Here is a 24,740-nt window from a genome sequence, read left to right as displayed (position 1 = left end):
AGGGAGAATCATGAGACATTTCTTCAAAAATGAGGCCCATTCCTCCCACCCGCCACGGTGGGACGAAAGTAAGGGACGATCCCATAGCGAGTCCAGCGGCTCTGATCTCCTTGTTGACCGTGCCACTTTCCCGAGCTCAGTGGCTGTGGTAAGAATCATAGATAGACAGGCCAACCGACATAGGTCCCAGTATCTCCATGGAAGTCGATCTGGAATTCATCGGGTGGGAGGCAAAAGCAATCCCGCTTATCTTTGATGATCCGCTGGGCTCTCACTCGGCAGAGATAAGGCGTGACAAAGGGCTGGCTTAGTCTCCGCGGAAATAGGAAAAGGAGATCCGCTATCGTCCTTATCAGTCAACCCTGACGATAACAGACGGAGAGCCATACTCGGTCCCTGTTGCACAGTCACTCCACGATGGTGTTATGTCGTATGGCTTGACTCTCCGCGAATATCGGCGATTAGGCTCGAACATGGGTGGATGCAATCGTAGCAGGGTTCGCTGATGACAATAAGTTATTAGCAGAAATAAAACGCAACTGATTGGTTGCGTTTTCGTGGATGCCAACTCGGCAAAGATCTGTAGGTTGTATATGAGCAGAGAGGTCCTCAGCCATCCCCTAGAAAAACGATAGAGAGAAGAGTTCATTCTGGTAATGCGTTGTGGCCTATACTGGCATTGAGGCTTAGTCACGATGCCGTTGATTGACAGCTCAAGAAACAACGATGCTGTCCAGAGCAGTATCAGCAACGGTATATCCCATGCGACAATCGCCGAATCTGTCAGAGACTTAGATTATCGTCACAATGACCCGATCCGACGGCAAAAGATTGTGGTCGTCGGGTTGGGTATGGTCGCGATCTCATTCATGTATGTTGCCAGCTCGATGGATAAAGACCGATCTTGAGAGGGGTTCTCTACTAACTAACGGTACCATCAAATAGTGAGAAAATTGTCAAACAAGATGCAGAGAGACGCAAGTACGACATTGTCGTGATTGGGGAGGAGCCTCACATTGCTTATAATCGTGTCGGTCTCTCCTCATTTTTTGAACATCGCAAGATCGAGGATTTGTACCTCAATCCCAAGGAATGGGTAAGTACTTAACGATCAAGTATTCAGGCTTTCCATCCAGCTGATACTAAGGTTCCTCTCTTCTACAGTACGGGTCGTTCAAGGACCGGTCATTCGATTATCATCTCAACACCAAAGTCACCGATATTTTCCCAGACCACAAAACCGTCAGGACTTCAACTGGCGACATCATCCCCTATGATATTCTCGTCCTCGCTACAGGCTCAGATGCAGTACTCCCCACACACACTCCTGGCTATGATGCCAAGGGTATCTTCGTTTACAGAACAATCCAAGACCTGGAACGTCTCATTGAGTTCGCTTCGGAACACAAGGGTGAAACCGCGGTCACTGTAGGAGGAGGCTTGCTGGGCCTGGAGGCAGCCAAAGCAATGACAGATCTCGAGGATTTTGGAAAAGTCAAACTCATTGACCGCAACAAGTGGGTTTTGGCACGGCAGCTCGACGGCGATGCCGGCACGCTGGTAACTCGGAAGATCAGAGAGCTTGGCCTGGACGTATTACACGAGAAGCGGGTCGCGAAGATCAAAACGGATGTCGACAACAACGTCACTGGCATCATCTTTGAAGACGGCGAAGAGATTAGCTGCTGCTGCATTTGTTTTGCTGTAAGTCACTATGGAAGAGCGTCATCAGTACTTCGCTAAACTTGCTTCTAGATTGGAGTGCGACCCAGAGATGAACTGGGGCCTCCTGCCGGCATTCAGTGCGCTCGACGGGGGGGGTTTGTTATCAATGAAAGGTCAGGACATATTGTTCTTTCGGATATCTATCGCGAACTGACTTGATACTCGTACTTAGTTTACAAACTTCCGTTCCCGATATCTATGCCATTGGCGAATGTGCTAGTTGGGAGAATCAGACGTTCGGAATTATCGCACCTGGGATAGAAATGGCCGATGTGCTTTCCTTCAACCTGACCAATACCGATAAGGAACCAAAGAGCTTCAAGCGACCGGATCTGAGCACAAAGCTCAAACTCCTTGGTGTTGACGTTGCCAGCTTTGGAGACTTCTTTGCCGACAGAGATGGGCCCAAATTCCTCCCGGGGCGACGGCCATCAATTGTCGACGGCTCTCTGAGAAACGCTGATAGCGACAAAGAGCCAAATGTCAAGGCGTTGACATACAAGGACCCCTTCGCCGGAGTCTACAAGAAGTACTTGTTCACTATGGATGGGAAGTACTTGCTTGGAGGTATGATGATTGGCGACACCAAGGACTACGTGAAATTGAACCAGATGGTCAAGAGCCAGAAGCCTCTCGAAGTACCTCCCAGTCAGTTTATCCTTGGATCCCAGAAGGACGGCGAAGAGAATGCCGACGATTTGTAAGTCTTGCGATTGCGTGCTGGACAGGAAAAGGCACTAACACGAACACCACAGAGACGACGACGCTCAGATCTGCTCGTGCCACAATGTCACAAAAGGAGACATCGTCGAAAATGTCAAGAGTGGCACATGCAAGACTATCGGTGAAATTAAGTCCTGCACGAAAGCAGGGAGTGGCTGTGGTGGATGTATGCCATTGGTGCAGTCGATCTTCAACAAGGCCATGCTGGACATGGGTCAAGAAGTATCGAACCATCGTATGTGTCTGACATAATGACTCCACTAATTTGCTCTGACCGAGATATAGTCTGCATGCACATCCCATATTCGCGAGCCGATCTCTATACTGTAATCGCTGTCAAAAGACTGAAAACATTTGTCGATGTCATGCAGGCCGTGGGAAGGAAGCCGGACTCTCTGGGCTGTGAGATTTGCAAACCTGCCATTGCATCCATTCTTTCGAGTTTGTTCAACCAGCACATTATGGACAAGGAGCTACATGATCTTCAAGAGACAAATGACCGATTCCTTGCCAACATCCAGAGAAACGGAACGTTCTCTGTGGTTCCGCGAGTCCCTGGTGGTGAGATCACTGCGGATAAGCTGATCACCATTGGTCAAGTGGCGAAGAAATATGATCTCTACTGCAAGATTACAGGAGGACAGCGTATCGACTTGTTCGGTGCCAAGAAGCAAGATCTACTTGACATCTGGACGGAGCTCGTGGATGCGGGAATGGAGAGTGGTCATGCTTATGCCAAGTCGCTCCGCACAATCAAGGTACTGCCACCCATTTAGGTTTATGTTTCCAAGCTGACGTATTCTATCAGAGCTGCGTCGGAACTACATGGTGCCGGTTCGGTATCGGCGACAGTGTTGGAATGGCGATTCGATTGGAGGAGCGCTACAAGAGTATTCGGTCACCTCATAAGCTCAAGGGAGCGGTATCTGGTTGTGTCAGAGAGTGCGCCGAAGCTCAGAACAAGGAGTAAGTACAAGGTCATTCTTAGACTGTAAAGGTACATGTATCTAATTTCTGATCAGTTTCGGATTGATTGCAACCGAGAAGGGATACAACATTTTCGTTGGTGGCAATGGAGGTGCCAAACCTCGGCATTCAGAATTGCTTGCGAAAGATGTGCCTCCTGAGAAAGTCATTCCTATCATTGATCGATATCTCATTTTTTATATTAGAACGGCAGACAAACTTCAGCGGACTGCCCGGTGGATCGAGAACCTCCCCGGCGGTATCAACTATCTGCGAGAGGTGATCATCGACGACAAGTTGGGGATTGGCGCTGAGATGGAACAGCAGATGGAAGAACTGGTGAACAGCTACTTTTGTGAGTGGACTGAGACAGTCCGCAATCCTAAGCGACGCAAGTACTTTCAGCAGTTCGCCAACAGCGACGAGACTGTCGACACGGTTGAGGTCATCAAAGAACGTGATCAGCAGCGACCCACATACTGGCCCAAGGACTCTGCAAACGAGGACTTCAAGGGTCACCAGTGGTCGACTCTATCATGGCAGCCTGTCGTCGAAGCCAACTACTTTTCAGATGAGCACCCGCAAGTTTCCTCGGCCAACATCAAGCGCGGGGATACTCAGTTGGCCATCTTCAAGGTCAAGGGCAAGTACTACGCCACACAACAAATGTGCCCGCACAAACGCGCCTTCGTCCTATCTGACGGTTTGATTGGCGATGACGATGCGGGTAAATATTGGGTCTCTTGCCCTTACCACAAACGCAACTTCGAGCTCAACGGTGAGCAGGCAGGGCGTTGCACGAATGACGAGAGCATGAACATTGCGACCTTCCCTGTTGAGGAACGCGACGATGGCTGGGTATATATGAAGCTGCCACCCGTCGAGGAACTCGATTCGGTTCTGGGAACCGAGAAATGGAAGGTGAAGAAGGGGGAAGCACCAGACCCGTTTCAGAAGGTCGACAAGAGGTACAAGGGCATGAGGGGAAAGAAGGCGTGTGATATCAGTGCGCAAGCGCCAACCACACAGGCGGCAAACATCATCGATTGGTAGCATGACTATGGCATACAGATGAGGCGTACCGGTTGTCATTAACGTGGGGTCCTTTTTACTTGCTATGTTTGCATGTATTACGAGTTGAACAGATATCCTTGTCCTTTAGTATACAATATAGTTGTTATGATCGGAAACATTGTGTATGCCATCCTTGCAAAAGTCGCATATTTTGTTTCATTAAGAGCTAAATCCCGCAATAAATCAGTACATATCGTGTATGCCTCATCCAGAAATGGTGATTGCTGTAGGAGATGCTTCGTTGGCGCCTGATGGACTGAGGCAGGAACGGTATCAGCATTAGGGTAACACCAATCACGTGCAACAACCATCGCCTGGCAGCCTGACTGATTGGTTCACCGCTGATCCTCTCTTATCTTCCCCTATCTTATCTACGGTAATTGCTTTCCACTTTTCAGACTTCCACCTCCGTTTGGACAGACTACGGTCGAGGCAATTTCTGGCCTTATCTCGGTCCCCACTGGGATTATCCACTTTTGTCTCCATCGTGGCCTTAAAAGGAGAGCAGCTCTTCTTCACATTTCCGCGGAGCTCGTTGTCAGCCCTCACTATTTTCGTCTATCCGTCTGGTTTCGTATGAAGAACGATGTTCTCTCTGAGGCTGTGACACACGATAATGCCGGCACTATCTGTCTCTTCCGAGCACATGGAAGATTCTGAGGGCGTCATTCTCCGGGAGACTGTCCAATGAGGTGCAATCCGGTTATCAACACCTCCGGCTCATCCTCGCCCATGGCCATGACCTACCGAGAATCTCACACGGGTCCTTCGTTCCTGGTTCCATGGTCTTTGCAGCCATTCTGTCGATCAGTAGGCTGAAGATGGCTGCGCGGGATCAGGAAATACCAATAGAGGCTCTATCTGTATCCTGATATCAGGGCGGTCCGAACGGGGAAACGATGACTCCAGATTTGGCTCTTATCGAACCCTTATCTCTGCAGTGCATTGGCTGGCACACGCGGGCTAGCTGCCCTGTAGCCCTTTTCAGACCGTCTATCAGAAGATTGTATCAGACTCTGTGAATCAAAAAAGGAATTACCAACGCGTTGGACCGATGACTGTCCAATAATACGACTCTTATTGTCAGGAACTACGCGGTGGGAAAAGGCAAGTGGATCGTCCAGTTAAACTGGGGAGATAGGGTTGACATTATCTTTTCTCATCTCTGCTTATCCGTTACGAATATCAAAAAGACAGCAGCTCCCTCCGATCTAATCTATACGGAGGAGATGCGTCCGTCATAGGCCATGTAGCGACATGGTCTCGAATCAGTGCAACACTCCTAGGAGATAGCTGATGCTTCAGGCTTGCCACACATGGAAATCAAGATATCTGCAGCGCTTACGTCGTTTGTTTTTACTGGCACAGCTTTCTCTGCCTCTCAGGCATCATCTTATATAGCCGTTGCTCCTGTCCATGACAGTCCGCCGAACAGATCTAGACAGCAATCAAGCTTTCTATACATTCTCATAAGTCTACCTGTCTTGGAATAACTAGTGGCCCATTTCGCAATCAATCGGTCCAAACTACTGTCTGCTTTGCCTACTCTCGGTTGTACGCCGACCAACTAGCAGGGGAAGTACTTCGGGCAATGATGGACACACTCAAATTACTTGTCGTCTCCCCGGAGATCAACCCCAGTAACCGAAAAGCACGGTCGATACCAGTCCTCAATCCCTTCGATCGGTATGGCCGGGTATTCTTCTTCTCGTGGCTTGGCTTCATGGTTGCATTTCTGTCATGGTATGCATTTCCACCTCTGGTAAGTCAATGGTCTCTTATACGGGAAGCGCTTGGAGACGTGGAACAATTGACTGAGAATGGCTGTCTAGTTAACGGTGACCATACGCAAAGATCTTCATATGACACAGCAACAAGTCGCAAACTCGAACATTGTTGCTCTTCTGGCTACGTAAGTATTGAACGGAAAGTTATTCTGAATCAAGCACGCTGACGAGCACAGATTCCTTGTTCGATTCATCGCTGGACCGCTATGTGACCGCTTCGGACCTCGACTTGTTTTTATCGGCCTCTTGCTTTGTGGCTCTATTCCTACGGCAATGGCTGGTCTGGTTACCACCCCGAGTGGTTTAATCGCACTGCGTTTCTTCGTCGGCATCCTTGGTGGTACATTTGTCCCTTGCCAAGTATGGTGCACCGGTTTCTTCGATAAGAACATTGTGGGGACAGCCAACTCTCTGGCCGCAGGCTGGGGTAATGCTGGAGGTGGAATCACATAGTAAGACCCCCGCCCGGCTAGATCTACCGCCATGGGTCTCTCTGACATTTGTGCTCGCAGTTTCGTCATGCCTGCTCTCTACGACTCGCTTGTTCACTCTCAAGGCCTCGCACCGCATAAAGCATGGCGCGTTTCCTACATTGTCCCATTCATAATCATCGTCGTTCTAGCCCTCTGCATGCTGTTCATATGCGAGGATACCCCTACTGGCAAATGGTCGGAGCGCCACATCTGGATGAAGGAGAACAATGAATCCCAAGCCAATATCGTCAATCTCATGTCAGGCAGCCCCTCTACCCGCCCATCTGGTCCTCCGTCTATCAATATATCTACTCCGCAATCCGAGAAGAAGGGTATCCAGACACCTCAGATGGTTGATCCTGAAGCTCAAGCTGTTGGACAGGTTGACATCCTCAGAACAGACACCGTGGTGGCGCCCAGCAGCAAGGAGGTCATGAACGTTCTTCTCAGTCTCTCCACCGCCGCTGTTGCCATCCCATATGCCTGTTCCTTTGGATCCGAGCTCGCTATCAACTCCATTCTTGGCGAATTCTATTCCAAGAACTTCCCTGACATGGGCCAAACCCAGTCCGGCCGCTGGGCAGCCATGTTCGGGCTTCTGAACGTCGTTTTTCGTCCTGCTGGTGGATTCATTGCAGACATGCTGTACAAGTACACAGGAGCCGTATGGTCGAAGAAACTTCTTCTGTCTTTCCTCGGTGTTGTCATGGGTGCTTTCCAACTGGCCATTGGCCTCACCGACCCTCGATCCGAAGCAACCATGTTCGGTCTCACTGCCGGGCTCGCATTCTTTCTGGAAGCATGCAATGGCGCCAACTTTGCCGTGGTACCTCATGTTCATCCCTTCGCGAATGGTAAGATACCTCTCTTCGTCCTCTACCTGAAGTGCCGCTTGCTAACGATCTGTCTCTGCAGGTGTCGTCTCCGGTGCTGTGGGCGGCATGGGAAACCTTGGCGGAATTATCTTCGCCATCATCTTCCGATACAATGAGACGCACTACAGCCGGTCCCTCTGGATCATCGGCGTAATCTCCATCGCCGCCAACCTGGCTGTTTCGTGGATTCGACCAGTACCGAAATCCCAGATGATGCGGCAATGACCACAATACGAACTGTTACGATAGAACCTCCTACATGATTTCACGTTCGACTTGCATTTTGGATACCTCGGATGATCAGCGATACATAGATCGGCGTTTGGGTGCATTCTGCTTTTTGGAGCTCTTCACATATCACCCTGAAATTATTACTAGTCTTAATGAAGTTTTCATGATCCTCAAATGTGTACATTCCACCTCGAAAAGACCTCACGCCTGAATATAAACTCATCGATCTTTAGTAATCACCATAGGGCTCTCGAAATTTTACATTCCCACATAATCCAATCTCGGGTCAAATCACCCCGAGCGGAGTCCTCCCCAAAGAGGGGGCATTACAACGAGAACAGAGCAACGGATTCCTGCCCCATCCTTCCCAATAATAATATCAATGGCTACCATCGCATAGATACACCATTTCTCCTCAATCGAAACAGCCCATAACCCGCCCGGAAATGGCACCCGTCCGCCGCATCGCGCAGATCGTCCATCTGAAGCCCTCCGCCGTGGAGGCCTATAAAGAATGTCACGCGAACGTATGGCCCGAGGTCCTGCAGCAGATCCAGGATTGCAATATCAGAGACTGTGCGTAGAGCTTTTACCTTTCCATATGCAGAGATTAAAGCATGCTCGAGGCTTAGCTGATTAAGTGATTATGGCTTATATAGACTCGATATTCTTCGACAATGAGCGCACGTTATTTGCGACGTTCAAGTATGTCGGGGACGACTATGAGGCTGATATGGAGAAGATGAGGGCGAACCCGAAAGTGCGGGAGTGGTGGGCGATGACTGATGGGATGCAGGTATGCTGGTCCAGCTGGCTGAGGTTACGAACATAAAAAATGGGTCGACACTGATGTGTTCTTACTTGCAGGAGAGTCCCATTCCTGGCGCTGTGGGCAGTGCAGAGGGTCCTGGGTGGTGGAAGGTCCTGGACGAAGTCTTTTACACCGATTGAACTTTGGATTAGATGGCCAACATAATAATTATTACTTACGAGCCCCTTGCTTCGGTGATTCAGGTACGACATTGACCTGCCGGAGCTGGAGGAATGCTCCGATTAAAAACGGCGCAAGATAATGCAATACTGCTGCTAGCAGCAGATAGCAAAATTGATTAAATTCAAGCAAAGTGCCTGTCGCATTAGGATGCTCAAGAGTCAAGATGGTTTCCAAATCATGGATATCAACCAGGATTCTCCAGATTTTCAGAAATCCAGACACTGAGTGACCATCGCCGGCAACGCTAAGATTGAACGAACGAAGAAACCGTAGAGATAAGCATTGCAGAGATGGGTATCTTCACCAGGAAATTCCGCAGCCACCCAAGATTTGCTCCCAAGAACGCCTTATCCATCAAGCAAGCAAAAGAGGACTGTCATAACTCGTTGAATCCCAAGCGTGTACTCGCGGAATGCGGGCGACCATCGCCTTTAGTCAACGCTTGGGGGCACATCCTTGAGAATTTCCCAACCGTACTCTTCCTCTGGTTTCTCTGGCTCCATACCAAGGGCATTGCGATACGCGCGTACCTCGTTCTGTAGACCAGAGACGATGCGAATGGGCAACTCTTCCTCTTCGCAGCGAAGGCGGTAGGCAGTCCGGATCATCTCAGCGCACTTCATGGTTTGAGCGTGCCAATGGTCGCGGTCGAGACGACTTTCCAGATGAGCGTCGCGTTCGGCCTGGAGCAGATTGTTGTAGTGGCGTTTCTGGGCCAGGTAATTCATGTTGTTGTTCTGACAGTAGTTGCGGATCTGTTCGACCATGGTTCCAACAGCTGCTTCATATTCACCGATCAGTCTGGTGTTCTCAACCTGCTCCTGCTTCAAAATCTCAACAAGGCGCTTCTCCTTCGCGAGGGCACGTTCGAGTTCGGCGATACGGGCAGCTAACGTAGAGAACTGTCAGGGTCTTTAAATTCGAGAGACAATGGTAGACTTGGCTTCCTACCGGAAATTTCACCATTGACCTGCTGCAAGCTGGGAGTAGATCCCTCGGAGGAGGCACGCTTCTGCAATCTCTGTCAGCGAAACATCCAAACAGCAGATTCGCAGAGCTACAGTGTAGCCTTCACGACCAACGTACCATGATTTCCTCCGCAGTAGATACAATGCTCTTGGTCGTCTCGCGGTTGTTCTTCAAAACCTCACTCAGCTCCAACACCATCTCATACAGATGATGAAGATCCATTTGATGGCCCGCATTCATAGGTATGCTAGCGTTCATACCGGGTATTCCACCACCGTTGACCTGGGCCGAGGGGCTCGGCATGGCGGGGGACATCGACTGACGAGAAGCGTTGGGCAAATTTGCGGAGTTACCGGTGTTGTCGACGTAATTAGAGAACATGCCCGAACCAGGGTTGTTGCTAGGAATACCACTGCCGCTGTTCAGGGACATACTCGCGGAAGCGAAGGCAGTGTTCAATTCGTCGAGCGTAGACGGATTGATGCTTGCTGGAGATCCGCCAACCTCCTCGCACCAGAGAGAAGGGTCTTCAACAATACCTAGAACTTCCCTTCTGAATTTCTCAAGGTCACGACGACTAACGTGGGTGGAACGACGGCGATGTCCACGCACGAAAGGTGCCTTGGAATCTGCGGGGGAAGTAGACGCGTCGATGGTGCCGGATTGAGGTGTCTGACAGAAGAGTGGACTGTCGGTCAGTGACACAAGGGAAAGGGACTCCTCCGGGGATGCCTGTGGGAGTGAAGAATCCAGCTCGAGCTCTCGCGGTGCCGGAGATGCTAGAGGGGGGTAGTCAAGCTTGGGGGAAGCTGGAGGGACGCCAACACCAAAACAGTCAAGCGCCGGAGATTCGGAAACACAACTCCGATCATCTTCACTAGTAATGGTGACCGGAGCACTGGAATCATCATTCTCCATCCCTTCCATGTTGCCAGTTGATAGGAAGTGGTTAATGATGAAAGCTCTGGAATAAAAAAGTATCTGGATGATTGTTCCACACTAAGTGAGGGACAAGAAAGGATAAATTGCGACAGGTAGGAGTAGGTGACAATGATGACTAGCAGGAAAGTAGTCCATTAGTTTCATGGTTTTCTCTTCATTATTATGTCGCTGGCACCTGCTGTATGTGAATTTGCCGTGCCGCTGCAGTCAATCTGCCCCAGGTTTTCCCTTTAAACCCCCTTGCAACCCTTTAATAACATAAAAATAGCAATCGCATCAGTCATTTTCTACCGGGAATATGATACGAACTACAGAGTACTAAGCTTTGAATGTCTTCTGCCTTACTTCGGGATAACAGATAGTCTTTCTTGGAGTCTTCCTATCTGACCTCTGCCTAGTTTGAGTTCGGTCTGTTCATGTCATGTCGAGAAGCGCTGCCAGCTTCTCATCTGCTCCTAATGCAGAAGGCGGGCTTCTTTCCGAAGAGGTGTTCCTCTCCTTACTCTGCTCGATCCGGCCGCCAACGCGGGCAACAAGCATTCGCATTTTTTCCAACTCTTGAACAAGCTCACCGTCTCTCGTGACAAGGTTGGGCTGGATATTGTTCTGAGGCTCGGTGAAAGGTTCCAGTAATTTCTGTAATCGCCTCAACTGGTCAAGGCGCCGTTGTCGTTGCTGTCGCTCAGTGTCTAGGCGCATAAGCCGTTCTCGTAGCTCCTGATACCTGTACCACGACCATCAGCCAGATGAAATCAAACCATATCTTACGTGATTTCAAACCTTAACCGCTCCTCCTCAGTTGCATGTTGGTCCTCTAATTCCGCGGGCAATTGAGTAATGTTGCTGCGATATGTCAGCAAGGTGGGCTGAGAGGCGTCCGTATCGCGGAACTCACAGGTGATTGCACAAATCTACTGTTGTCTCCAACCGCTTGTCGGAAAAGCCAACAGTGTGTGTGGCCTGAGTAACTAAAGACCAGTAAAGGCTTGTGATTTGTTGCGCGACATGTTGAATTGCTTGAGAAGAGTAGATGATGCGATTGTGCTGTTTCAATGCTCCGTTTACTAGAAAAACGTTAGATCTTTGAGTACACATTGCAATGACATGCCAATGATTGCTGTCTCGGGGACATCATGCAGTTCAGGCATCAAAGGGCTAAACCTAGGAATACTCACATTTCTGCAGCGCATCCTGAACCGCCTTATCACTCAAGTCATCTTCCTCCGACTCAGTCGCGTAGACTCTCCAATCTTCTGGTGGCTCAAGGCTCTCTGACAGAATCCGCACCTGCGCCCTGATAAATGCTGATTTCAGTTCGAAGACAGTTCGACTTGCATCCATTGCCCCATATCGACACCTGCGTCCTCAATTCGACACCCAAAGTGATGGCGCGGACAGCTCCGCGCGTGGAATCTCGCTATCGATAACAGATCACGTGAGGTTGACGTCTTACAATACATTCTGGCTGTTGAATCCAATGATCTTTCCTAGGTTGCAAATGTGTCCATTATAATTCTGCGACTTGCAATTACGAAAGCAGTGGCGGTCAATATAATCAATGATCACACAAGTCCCTTCCTCGGCCTTTGTGAGCACATTAGAGAGGTAGATGGCTTGCGCTCTGCTTTTATCTAACCTCGGCAATCCACCAGGTGTCCTGGCCTGGTTGCTACTCCGCAGTAACAAATACCGGCCTCAGCCCAGCAAGCTGATACGGGGTGACCTGGTTGACTGAAGTCTAACAAATTCTCCATTAAGATACCGCAAGGCTTTCTTCAATTTTATTCTGCATCATGCTCGAAAACAAGAAGCCAGTGGGCCTATTGTTTGACATTGGAGGAGTGTGTGTACGGCTGCCGAATAATAACCATGTCTTTGAAGATTTTACTGATGAAGGCTAGGTCGTTTCTCCCTTTCAAGCCATTCTGGATTACGAGCTTGCAAACAAAATCCCCAAGGGATGGGTAAATTTCAGTATCTCGCGCACGTCGCCAAACGGCAGCTGGCACAAGCTTGAGCGAGGCGAGATCAAACTTGATGCGGACTTCTTCAAAGCGTTCAACGGAGATCTACGAGACCCAGATTTATGGAAGCAGTTCCATGAGAGACTGCAGAAGAATCAAACAACCGGGGTGCCAACATCGGCACCCCCACTGCCCGAAATCGACGCAGAATGGCTCTTCTGGGAGATGATGCGAGTGTCAAGGACGCCAGACCCATACATGTACCCGGCACTGCAGAAGCTGAAAGCATCAGGGCAGTTTATTATTGGTGCTCTGTCAAATACAGTAATATTTCCTGATGGGCATCCTTATAACAGCGACTCAAACGGCGTCAAGTCGCAATTCGACTTTTTCATCTCATCGGCGCATACAGGGCTCAGGAAGCCAGATCCCAAGATCTATGTGGCTGCGCTGAAGGAGATGGACACATTGGCGAAAAAGAGAGGCTTGCAAGGGGTCGAGCCTTCGGATGTTGTTTTCCTCGATGACATCGGGGAGAACTTGAAGGCCGCAAAGAAGGCTGGATTGCGAACAATCAAGGTCAACCTTGGCCGGACACAGGATGCTATCAGAGAACTAGAGAAGATCACTGGCCTGCAATTGCTAGACGCTGGGGACAAGGCCAAGCTCTAAGCCGAAGGGAACTGCAACGCAAATACTGCGCCAAATGCGATAGATATCCTTTTTGTAGACTATTCTTCATTGAATCATATTCCCCTTGTGCAATGGTTCGAACTAACTAGAATAGTGTAGATTTATTCACAGTATTTTCCAAATTGTCTACCGATACTGCATAGTGCTGTCTGTACTCCGTTGTGGTTGTCCCCCGCTCGTGGCCAACCTCAATTTGCGCTGGGATGCAGCCACGCTAAGCGAAACCATCCACAAAGTCCGCCCACGAAATTTCCAACCTCTTCAGTCCTTCTCTGCAGCCAACGTCGACAACTCGGTCTTCAATTCGCGGCAACAGTCAAGATGGTGAGTCTTATTGTTGTTTCAGGTGAATGATAGCACCTGCTGCATTGTTCACCTTTCAATCAAATCGTCCTGGCGATCGGCGAAATTTTTTCTATTTCTTGTTGGTCGCTGTGGGGGACGGGGAACGGGTCTTTGCAAGATGCTTCGGACACCTGTGTTTGAATGATTCTGAAGCGCAAATTGCTGACTCGGGGGTTTTTCTTGTAGCCTTTCCACAAGCTCGTCAAGAACAGCGCGTACTACAGGTGAGTCCTTGTGTGAAATTATCGTTTGGGTGACCGCAGAACTAACAACCTCTACCACAGTCGCTACCAGACTAAGTACCGCCGCCGCAGAGAGGGCAAGACCGACTACTATGCCCGTAAGCGCCTGATCACCCAGGCCAAGAACAAGTACAACGCTCCCAAGTACCGTCTCGTTGTGCGCTTCACCAACCGCGACATCATCACCCAGATCGTCTACTCTGAGATCACCGGTGATAAGGTGTTCGCCAGCGCCTACTCCCACGAGCTCAAGCGCTATGGTATCACCCAGGGTCTGACCAACTGGGCTGCCGCCTATGCCACCGGTCTGCTCCTTGCCCGCCGTACCCTCAAGAAGCTCGGCCTTGACGAGCAGTTCACCGGTGTTGAGGAGGCCGATGGTGAGTACAAGCTCACCGAGGCTGTCGAGACCGACGATGGTACCCGCCGTCCCTTCAAGGCCTTCCTCGACGTTGGTCTTGTCCGTACCTCCACTGGTGCCCGTGTCTTCGGTGCCATGAAGGGTGCTTCGGACGGTGGTATCTTCATCCCCCACTCTGAGAACCGCTTCCCCGGTTTCGACATCGAGTCCGAGGAGCTCGACGCTGAGACCCTCCGCAACTACATCTTCGGTGGCCACGTCTCTGAGTACATGGAGACCCTCGCCGACGACGATGAGGAGCGCTACCGCAGCCAGTTCGCCAAGTACATCGAGAACGAGATCGATGCCGGTGACCTCGAGGACATCTACACCGAGGCTCACAAGGCCATCCGTGAGGACCCCTTCAAGAAGGACGAGGACGAGGAGCCCAAGAAGTCCAAGGAGGAGTGGAAGGCCGAGAGCAAGAAGTACAGAAAGACCAAGCTGTCCCACGAGGAGAGGAAGGCTCGCGTTGAGCAGAAGATCCGTGAGCTCGCTGCTTAAATGCTTTCGAGTGAAATGGCAGCTGGGTCATGTTAGAAGAAGTATCACCGAGCGCGATAGTTCAACAAAAGTGTACTTCTCTCACAGCCCTCAAAAAAAGCAATTTTCAAGGGAATTATGTTCTGCCAAATCGGCGTTTTCTCGAGTGTAAATTGATGGGACCTTTACGAGCGCGTGTTTTACTTCTGGGATATCCTTGGGGTTTTTTTTCGGAGCAATTAGCAGGGTTTTCTTTCTCAAGGGAATCAATCATTTCAACCATTCTAATTGCTCCGGTAATGTGTCGACATGCCAGGGTTTCAATTCCAATAGCCAGCCCAAGTAATCAAAGCCGCATGGCGCTGCTAGTTAGTAGGACCCAAATCGAAAACTACGAGTTTAGAACCTTTGATGTCTGTACGCTTGTCGGCGTCTGATTCAAATACCTACATAGGTATCTAAACTGAAGCCGTAAACCGTCTGCGCTGAGGTATCCTATTCCTGGGTGACGATTGTGGGACTGGCCAGTGAGGATCATATGAAAAGGAGACTATTGGCGAGTTAAGCGACGAAGTATGCCTTAGGTTGTAGAGTGGACCCCTACTTACCTTACCCTAATCTGGCCTTATCGAAAACTCGGAGAACGCTCGGAGCGTATTTCCCTGATGGGCATTGTTGAGCTCTAAGATCTTGCATGTTCACTAATAGACATGATAAAGGACAGTGTCAATTTGTTCGTCTCTGTGCCGAGAGACCGTGGAGAGTTCGAGTTGACTACTTAATGTATCCAGTAAAGGACATAATGCTACCGAAAATAATGTGCAGTTTCAAAAATCGTACTCTATGCCCGAGAGATATATATATTGGAAGACGGGACGGACGGGTGACTCTTCCGAAGTATGTACAGGCTTCTTACAATTACTCATTGAATAATGGCATACATCCTAATACTGCTGATATTTCTGGGTATTCGGATAACCATGATATTAGGGATTTTCGGAATAGAAGAACCAATTGCCATTTAGTATGAATGTGAGTTGAAGCTGGGTAAAACCCGTCATCGGCTCTTGCTCTACTGTAGGTAGTACTACTTAACAACGAAAGAAATTGATACTATCCAAATAAGAGGCCATACGGAGGCTGACAGGCCTTTGATTGCACCGTTACGTTCCTCTGACACTACTAGATATGAGCCACACTGCATCTTTACCGGTGATCGAATTGGACCGTGGTGTAAATATTCAGGCGGGCCGGAGTATCTACATTGTCCATCACTGCTACGGAGTATTCTTGCCACTCAAAGTATGATCACGCGACTGGCCGGTCTCTCCATTCTCCAACCTCGGGATACTGTGTACTGACACTGCAGATCGATTCCCTCACCTCGTACAATGCTTGCGGAACTTCAAAGAATGGCCTCATTACGGTGAATGACGACTCGACTCCTAAGTTGTAAATGGATTGGAGACCTTGAAGCAACTGGCAATATTCATGCGTGTGCTTCGACGAATGACGATGGGGTCCACTTTATTAGCACAAAGGCTACGTCACGTGCCTACAGTGGACAAACTCCAGCCTCGTTCTGACGCTGGCGTCGTGGTATTGCGCAAGTAAAATTAATAATATTACCAGACGGATACCAACTTCCCACAGTAATGGTTGTGTGGCCTTGGCGGCTCGTCGTGTGAGGGATGCCCTGTCTGATGGGTAATATTATCCAAAGCACTCGAGCGGAATTAGCGGATTGACTTAGGACTGTCAGGTGGCGAGCTTTAGGCCGGCACGTACAGTAGAACGGGTTGCACCGATTCAAGGAGGAGTAGACAGCAAGTAAGGGTTTGTTTCCATGATGAATTAAACAATATTGAGTAGATGACTAGGAAGATATTTCTGGTAAGGCAAGGCAGTTTACTTGGGGTATGCGACAGTACAGAAGTGATACAGTTGTACAACGTCTCCTTGTTGAGGGCGAGGCGGAGGACTTCAAGCCACTGAAAGACAAAAAAAGAGGTACATAGTACCTGCCTTACTTTCACCCAGAGTGAGACAGACACATTCGGTATCTCCAGCATCTTATTAGACATCCTCGGCGACTCCTTACCAACTACATACATACTTTGTACTTGTCAGAATAGTTTACCAATTATTACTAGTTAGTTTAAGTAACTAGTTAGTTCTCCGAGTCCTGACCTCAGCATTTCTGCTCCCCAGGATCGTCTTCCCCCACTTCACTCCACCGGTGTTGGGTCAGCCAGAAGACCAATTGTTCTGGGTCCTTTTTGGCTAGCAGCTTACCAGCGAACTACCTTTAAGTCTAGCCTGCTGAACCGTCCCGATCGCCGTCACTTCTTACTCCTAGTCTTCTAAGTATGGCTTAACTTTTCCCTTTCCTCTTAAATCCTCTGCACCCCTCACTTGTCTCTTTTTTCTGATATTGCTCTTTTTTTTTCCACCGATTCTCCGTTCTGCATCTCGGAGACCAGATTTTCATATCTCTACCTGTCACCATGCCCACGTTGCGCTGTGGTTCGATGATGGAATACTCATACCGTCGCCGCTTTTAAGTTGTAACCGCGCGAAGCGATTTCTGCATCTCTAGTGACTATTGATCGATTTCTTGAGTCGCAAACATAAACGAAATCTCCTCAGAATAAACTAATACCGTCTTTCCTTACTATACTACCTCCGACAGAACGGACAATGCACCCTGTCGCCTGACAATACCGATCTTCCCTCACCACCCAACGATTAATGGCTACATAATCTTTTTGAACGATCAACATCTATCAGTTCCGCAGCGAGCTACAGACGTCATAATGGAAGGAGTTGAGACTGTGGATGTGAGCTGGCTCCATCATTCGCAGAAAGGTGCGATCTGACCCCCGCCCGACGGACTGTTGTTGATCCAGACCCTCCGTTGGGCCACACTTGCGTCTGGATTCTGGATGCCAGCAGACGCTAACTACACTTTATCAGACCACCTCTCCCGCTGCAAATCGGCATCTTCCCAAGTCAGTGATAGATCGAGCGCTGATGCAGAATCCACCGCCGCGCAGCCATGCAAAGAAGAGCGAACTACTTCCTCTAATACAAACACCTCCCCACCCCCGCGAGAACCCGTCTCTCCTGCATCCGAGACTCCAAAAGATGCCCAGAATGTTGGAAGCCGAGCTGCGACAGGGAATGGAAGCGACAAAGAAGACAAAGCGGTGGAGACCAAGGCTGTTGAACAGTCCCAGACACCCCAGAGAAGCACCCCACGCTCGATCACAGGAAGAAGGAATTCATGGATTTCTAGTATAAGTTCCAAATTCTCTTCAGGGTCTACTCCTCCTTCACAATCCTCCATGAAGTCGCCAAGTCCCAAGGCCACCTCACCTATGTCGAAGCTCGATATGCCCAACCCCTTTGGAGCAGCCTATTCTCCCAAGGACAAGGAGGAAGAGAGGAGGGACGAACACACTCCGCTTGCCTCTACGTCGCCAAAGGGGCCTTCTTTTCTCCATAGTGCCATTCGAAAGTTTTCCTCTTCTGGAAAGGTGGTACCGAACGGAGGCATCTGTGAGCGCCGGGTGATGAACATTGATCATGACAGGGACAGGTGTAAGATTCCGGACCTCGACCAAAAGAAATTGCGGCGTGTTGCTTTCTGTGTAGATGTTGAGATCGCTGGGATATCTAGACGGGAATCAGACGAGGAGAGTGCTACTGGTGCGAGCAACCAGAAAGCCAAAAGGTCGAACTCAAAGTCTAAAGATAGGGATGACCCCAAACGACCACAACCTGATATTGCGGATAAGGAGAAAAGACGCCAGGAGAATGGCACTTCTCGGCAGCACCCTGGGCCGTCGGAGACGCCATCCAGTGAGGCCAAACCCAATGGTGAAACTAAGGAGCCGACAAGAAAGCAAGAAAAGAAGAAGCGCTCAGAGGAGGAAAGAAGGGAGCGGAAGGAACGGAAACGAAGGCAGGCCGAGGCAAATGGGACTGTACCCCTGCAGCTGCGCGCTGAAGATCACGAGGACGATGCTCGACCTGCTGTTTCTGGAACTCCTCGATCCAGAACACAAAGCCATCCGACGACGGACCCTGTGCGTATTTATCGACGCTGTTGTCAGCTGCGCGAGACGCCCGTGCTTAAGAAGATCGTGGATGAGATATCCTCGCCTTCGTCAACACTAGCGGAGTCACCAGGCACTGTTGCCGTGCTTGACCTTACCAACTTCCCCATGACCTCACAAGATATGGCCACGTTCTGCGACTGGCTCGCTATTGTGCCTGTCCGAAAGCTTATCCTTGAAAAATGTGCGCTGAACGATGCCTCGGTGAGGGCTATTCTGGCCGCTTTGCTCTCTACCAAGACCATCGAACAGATGAGACAAAGGCGCAGAAGAACTAAGAAATCTGATGCACCTTCGCTGGAAAAGGTGGATAGGTTCTGTGTCGTTGAGAAGCTGTCTCTGAAAGATAACCCAAGGATTGGCCCGGAGGGTTGGCGTCATATCAGCCTTTTCGTCCATCTCGCAAAGTCGTTGAAAGCTATAGACCTGTCCGGCATCCCGCTCCCCAGAATGCCCCTTTCAGCAAATGATTTTGCTACGTCGCTGTCAACGTCTCCAAACCCCTTAAAGCCAGTCACTGATGTGACGAGCATTTTTGCTAATTCACTTGCTCAGCGATTTGGCGGCGACCATCTTGAAGAGCTGTTACTCAGCGAGTGTAATCCCACGACGGAAGATGTGAAAAGAATTTGTGAAGCTGCAACGACACTTGGGTTGAGAAGGCTGGGTTTCGCAAATAACAAGCTTACCAGAGAAGGATTGGAACATGTTGTTCGCTATCTGGAAGCCGGGAAGTGTGAAGGTCTCGATCTGGGTGGAAACCCTATTCGTGATCATTTGGACTTGATCACTTCCGCTCTTGAAGGAGAGTTCCCGCTCTATGCCCTCAGTCTCGCAGATTGCTCCTTAACTCCATCTGTCATTCACCCTCTTCTTCAGCGCCTGACATGTCTCTATAATCTCCGATTCATCGACTTCTCTCATAACCGGGATCTCTTCTCCAGCAAGCCTGATGCATTGGCAACTTTCAGGCGCTTCCTTCCTAAGATGAAATCACTCAAACGCATTCATCTTGCCGACGTCAATCTTTCAGCAGATCATGCCATCGCTCTTGCCGAGATCCTTCCTGAGTGCCCCAGCCTCTGCCATCTCAACATTCTGGAGAACCCTGCGATCGCAAAACTAGCCGTTGCCACTGACCCTGCCACTCAGGAAGAGGCTTGTGCTGTTTATGCTTCCTTGATGGCGGCAGTGCGCGTGTCTCGAACCATCATTGCAGTGGATATTGAAGTACCAAGTGCGGAAAACAATGAAGTCGTCAAGGCCCTTGCCTCTCAGATCGTGGCCTATTGTCTCCAGAATCTGGAACGAGGTGCCATTGAAGAAGAACTCTCAGATCCAGCAGATCCTTCATCCGCCCGTGCGGCTGTGCCTGTCCCTGAAATCCTACAACACCTTGTCGGCCATGGTGGCCTTGGCGACGACATCTGTGAAGATGAGGATGAGCCTGCTCCTGACGAGGACTATGTGATCGGAGGCACGGGAGTTGTCAAGGCCTTGGAAGTCTGCTTAGGCACCCTGCACCATCGTGATATGCTCGGGGACCAATCCGCCCCTTCCAGTGGTACAACTACACCAAGGCATAGGAAGTCGAGGTCATTTGCTCCTCAAAGGCCGCGCGATATGTCCAAGAATTTGCTTGAATCAGCTCGCAACATCCGCACCCGGATCCAGTCGGCTCTTGTTCGTGAGGATCGAGCCGGCAATGACGCGAACTATCGTGAGTGCCTCCTCATCCATAGTACATATCTGTTCTTACATGTAATCACATATCTAACCAATGCTCGACCGCAGGCCGGCTTCAGTTTCTTGACTTTACGTTGCATAGGATGATTCAGCGGTTTGAGGACGAATACCCGGAGACTCGCGTTAAGCCAGCCTCCGTCGTATCTGCCCTTCAAGAGACTAGCTCACAAATCTCTGGTGACGATGCGGCGGCCGCACCCGCCGGCGGTGGCCAACTGTTCGGCATGACGATCGACGAGAACGCTGTTGATGATGATGATACCGACCAATATGCCGTTCGTCTTTCACGTACTAGCTCAATTACCTCCTTACATGCGCGCGCGATGACTTCGGAAGAAGGTCACGTTCATCGTCTTGGCCAGAATCTTCGCCGTGATTTCCTTAGTCCGTCCATGGATCAAGGCGATGGCGACCCTTCATCGGCTTCCCTTGATGAATCTCACTTGGAAGCTCTGCGAAACAAGCTTGACCGTTTGCACGAGGAGCAAACTCGGGCTCATTTCGAGGGCGCAAATGCCGACAAAGCGTTTGAAGAAATGGGCTCTGTCGTTGAAGAACTGTGGGCTATGGAGAAACAGGATACGGCGGCGTTTGAGCAATGGCGACAGACTCAGATTGCCGCTCAAATCAATAGCGGCAAGCAGACTGCATCCCCGAAGCCCAATGGTGCTATTAAAGAACAACTGGAGGCGAACCAGAAGCCGTCTTAAGAGAAGTGGTTGCGACGAATAGCAGCGACGATTGTCTCTCTGCTTTGCGTAAATGCTTCTTGAGTATGGCCTGCTGTAAATGATGAACAGCGCTACTCGATTGTCAATGTCGCATATCGATTGTTTATTTCATCTTCTCATATTGCATAGTTTCAGAGCGATTGATGAATCTTGTACATATATCCGAGTTTTCTGGCTGAGTTGGCCCACGTATATACTCGATCAGTCTCTTCTGTCATAGTCGGGGGGCATGCTGAACAGGAATGGGCTTGGATGGTTTGCCAGGTCTCAAGATCCACTGTACTATAGTCGGTCTGATCCCACAAATTGTTATTACTATCCAAAGAAAACCATTGATTTCAGACTTTCAAATCGCGTTTCCCACTAAGTCTCAGCACTGAAATCATCGATGGGTCTCTTAGAGTGGGTTGCGTGGGTGATCTCCACCAGAGGAGTGTGCTTCCTCGGTTCTGCGGTGGTGGTGCTGCGTTCCCCGGAAAATCACACCTGTTTCAACTGGGGAATTTCACATGCCAGTGCTTCCATCATCTCATCCACCATCCACCATCCATCATCTTAGTAACTCCACCCATCTTCTCTTCCCCCTTCTCCATCAGCTATCTCCATATCACCATCCTCCGGAGTCCAATGCAAGAATAGTATGGTCATGTTCGCCTCCGCCGACCCTGGATAGTCTCTCAAGCACCTTCTCATCTCCGTCGGTGCTACCTTCCACCCCCACAGAAACACGGCCTCGGCCATCTCGTGCCAGTGTCACGAGTTTCACCATGGCCGCTCAGTCCAAACTACTCCCGCCCGAGCGCTCTATCCGACAGATTCTCTCCAGCCTATCGTCCCTTTACCTGCGCCATCGCAAACAGATCTCCCGCACCGTCTACCTCGCTCTTTTCGTCGCTCTAGTCAAGCGTGTCCACAATGCCATTTCCGAGCAAAAGGCCGCGTCCCGGTCGCAGGTCGACCTGCGCAAGCGACCCGGTACCAGTAGTCTGGGTGATGGCGACGAGCCGCCCCGGAAGAGGGTCGAGGTGAACCGCGAGTTCTTTCGAAACCTACTCCGGTTGCTGAAGATTGTGATTCCGGGGTGGAAGAGCAAGGAATTCCGGTTGCTCATCGGGCACAGTGTTTTCTTGGTGTTGCGGACAATGCTTAGTTTGTACGTGGCGGAATTGGATGGAAGGTTAGTGAGCAGTTTGGTGCGAGGGAAGGGGAAGGACTTCCTGCTGGGTCTTACATGGTGGATGATTGTCGCGGTGCCAGCGACGTTCACGAACTCGATGGTGAGTTGCTGCTGGTCTCATTGGATCGCGATTGGAGTTTGACTGACATACGTGGTTGCGCTCTAGCTCTCCTACCATCAGTGCAAGCTTGCCCTCAGCTACCGAAAGCGTCTCACGGATTATATCCACGACAAATATCTGAGCAACATGACGTTCTATGCGATCTCGGCGTTGGACGACCGAGTCAAGAATCCCGACCAGTTGATCACAGTCGATGTCTCTCGCTTCTCCGACAGCCTGGCGGAGCTATACTCCAACTTAGCAAAGCCAATCCTGGACATGGTGATATATAACTACTCGCTGTCGAAGAGCGTGGGAGGTGAAGGCCTGTTCATCATGAGTCTCTTGGTTCAGTTATCTGCAAACATCATGCGGGCGCTGACGCCACCATTTGGAAAATATGTTGCGGATGAGGCGCGTCTGGAGGGCGAGTTCCGGTTCCTCCATTCAAGATTGATTGACTACAGTGAGGAGGTGGCCCTCTATCACGGCCAAGAGGCCGAAAAGGACACCCTGGACAAAGGATACTTCACACTCATCAAGCACGTCAACCGGATATTACGAAGACGATTATATCACGGATTTATGGAGGATTTTGTCATCAAGTATTTCTGGGGAGCTCTAGGCTTGATCTTGTGTAGCATGCCCGTTTTCTTCCGCATTCCTGGCCAGATCACACAGACTATGGCAGACCGCACAGAAAGTGAGTTTTGCCCACGAACATCTTGCCTCAGTCGAAACTGACAGGAATAAATAAGGCTTTGTCACAAACCGCAGAATGCTACTGTCCTCATCGGACGCCTTCGGCCGTCTCATGTTCTCCTACAAGGAGATCTCAGAACTTGCCGGCCACACAGCACGAGTCTCATCTCTCCTCGAGGTCATGGAGGACCTGCAAGCCGGACGCTTCGAGAAGAAGCTCGTCTCCTCGGCATCCATCGAGGAAAACGCCACCGTTCTGTCCGGCCGCGGCGAGGTTGAGGAAAGCGACTCGATTGAATTCACCGACGTCCCCATCGTCTCTCCCAACGGCGACGTTCTGGTCCGCAAGCTCTCCTTCACCGTGCACCCAGGCGACCATCTCCTCATCGTCGGCCCCAACGGCTGCGGGAAATCCTCCCTCTTCCGCATCCTCGGCGGCCTCTGGCCCGTCTACGGCGGCAAAGTTAAAAAGCCCCGCTTCGACGAGATCTTCTACATCCCGCAACGGCCTTACCTGTCCCGCGGCACTCTGCGACAGCAGGTGATCTACCCGGATGGCGTGCGCGAAATGCGCGCCAAGGGCGTCACAGACGCAGACCTTTACGAGATCCTGTCCATCGTGGAGATCGCCTCGGTCGTCGACCGGCCGGGCGGCTGGGACGCCGAGGAGGAATGGCGCGATGTCCTCTCCGGCGGGCTCCAGCAGCGCATCGCCATGGCGCGACTCTTCTACCACCGCCCTAAGTTCGCTATCCTAGATGAATGCACCTCCTCCGTCACCCTTGAAATCGAACGGGTCATGTACGAGACTGCAAAGAAGCTGGGCACCACCCTCATGACGGTCTCGCATCGCCGCAGTCTCTGGAAGTACCACAAGAAGATCCTGCAGTTCGATGGCCAGGGCGGCTACATCTTTACTGGACTGGACTGGGAGCGCAGATTGCAGTTGGAAGAGTAAGTCTGTCTTATAACCTGTTCTTCCTTACGTGATGCTGACTAGGTCGTCGTTACAGCGAGAAAGAAGAATTGGACCTTCATCTTCGTGCAGTTCCGGAGCTACAGCGACGTTTGGCGGAGTTGACTGCTGCATAGATCCATTGTTGAGTTGATATATAGCATATATGACTGTATTATGGTGCTTTGACTAGTTCCTCGGTATGACCAGACCGACGTTTGGTTTCATACTTCTGTTTGATTGCGATAGTCTGCAACTTGAGCTTACTTGCATTTCTATTCGTTGTGAATGAGCGTATTTGTCGGTGTTTGGTCACGCCTGT

The 24,740-nt window shown here is 50.3% G+C and overlaps 8 protein-coding genes across 8 annotated transcripts; 6 read left to right on the top strand and 2 right to left on the bottom strand.

Moving 5' to 3' along the window:
- Positions 1-695: 695 nt before the first annotated feature.
- niiA (nitrite reductase niiA) lies at positions 696-4,467 on the top strand (the record flags this gene model as incomplete). The annotated part of the gene is made up of 9 exons (XM_033555888.2): positions 696-871; positions 946-1,096; positions 1,165-1,704; positions 1,756-1,838; positions 1,898-2,425; positions 2,481-2,683; positions 2,734-3,206; positions 3,257-3,414; positions 3,471-4,467. The coding sequence occupies 9 exons, from the start codon at positions 696-698 to the stop codon at positions 4,465-4,467; spliced, it is 3,309 nt and encodes a 1,102-aa protein (XP_033411779.2).
- Positions 4,468-6,079: 1,612 nt separating this feature from the next.
- On the top strand, positions 6,080-8,805 carry ALT_7987 (nitrate transporter; the record flags this gene model as incomplete). Its single annotated transcript, XM_033555887.2, has 8 exons — positions 6,080-6,250; positions 6,321-6,400; positions 6,452-6,727; positions 6,788-7,602; positions 7,664-7,805; positions 8,255-8,430; positions 8,514-8,650; positions 8,722-8,805. 8 exons carry the CDS (start codon positions 6,080-6,082, stop codon positions 8,803-8,805), a joined length of 1,881 nt encoding a protein of 626 aa, XP_033411778.2.
- Positions 8,806-9,279: 474 nt separating this feature from the next.
- On the bottom strand, positions 9,280-10,744 carry ALT_7986 (uncharacterized protein; the record flags this gene model as incomplete). The annotated part of the gene is made up of 3 exons (XM_033555885.2): positions 9,280-9,737; positions 9,800-9,860; positions 9,935-10,744. 3 exons carry the CDS (start codon positions 10,742-10,744, stop codon positions 9,280-9,282), a joined length of 1,329 nt encoding a protein of 442 aa, XP_033411776.2.
- Positions 10,745-11,173: 429 nt separating this feature from the next.
- On the bottom strand, positions 11,174-12,100 carry ALT_7985 (kinetochore subunit FTA4 family protein; the record flags this gene model as incomplete). Its single annotated transcript, XM_033555884.1, has 4 exons — positions 11,174-11,483; positions 11,540-11,602; positions 11,655-11,823; positions 11,935-12,100. The coding sequence occupies 4 exons, from the start codon at positions 12,098-12,100 to the stop codon at positions 11,174-11,176; spliced, it is 708 nt and encodes a 235-aa protein (XP_033411775.1).
- Positions 12,101-12,552: 452 nt separating this feature from the next.
- ALT_7984 (HAD family hydrolase) lies at positions 12,553-13,395 on the top strand (the record flags this gene model as incomplete). The annotated part of the gene is made up of 2 exons (XM_089600352.1): positions 12,553-12,600; positions 12,661-13,395. The coding sequence occupies 2 exons, from the start codon at positions 12,553-12,555 to the stop codon at positions 13,393-13,395; spliced, it is 783 nt and encodes a 260-aa protein (XP_089455245.1).
- Positions 13,396-13,737: 342 nt separating this feature from the next.
- ALT_7983 (60S ribosomal protein uL18) lies at positions 13,738-14,907 on the top strand (the record flags this gene model as incomplete). The annotated part of the gene is made up of 3 exons (XM_033555882.2): positions 13,738-13,740; positions 13,948-13,985; positions 14,046-14,907. The coding sequence occupies 3 exons, from the start codon at positions 13,738-13,740 to the stop codon at positions 14,905-14,907; spliced, it is 903 nt and encodes a 300-aa protein (XP_033411773.1).
- Positions 14,908-17,702: 2,795 nt separating this feature from the next.
- Positions 17,703-21,463, top strand: ALT_7982 (putative cell wall biogenesis protein Mhp1; the record flags this gene model as incomplete). Its single annotated transcript, XM_033555881.2, has 3 exons — positions 17,703-17,754; positions 17,863-20,727; positions 20,802-21,463. The coding sequence occupies 3 exons, from the start codon at positions 17,703-17,705 to the stop codon at positions 21,461-21,463; spliced, it is 3,579 nt and encodes a 1,192-aa protein (XP_033411772.2).
- A 788-nt stretch (positions 21,464-22,251) lies between these two features.
- Positions 22,252-24,555, top strand: ALT_7981 (ATP-binding cassette long-chain fatty acid transporter PXA2; the record flags this gene model as incomplete). The annotated part of the gene is made up of 4 exons (XM_033555880.2): positions 22,252-22,761; positions 22,828-23,464; positions 23,520-24,417; positions 24,477-24,555. The coding sequence occupies 4 exons, from the start codon at positions 22,252-22,254 to the stop codon at positions 24,553-24,555; spliced, it is 2,124 nt and encodes a 707-aa protein (XP_033411771.2).
- Between the last annotated feature and the right edge of the window lie 185 nt (positions 24,556-24,740).

The sequence above is a fragment of the Aspergillus lentulus genome (genome assembly GCF_001445615.1).
Source record: "Aspergillus lentulus DNA, contig: Alt16, strain: IFM 54703, whole genome shotgun sequence".
Lineage (NCBI taxonomy): Eukaryota > Fungi > Ascomycota > Eurotiomycetes > Eurotiales > Aspergillaceae > Aspergillus > Aspergillus lentulus.
This window is presented reverse-complemented; position numbering and strand designations above follow the sequence as displayed.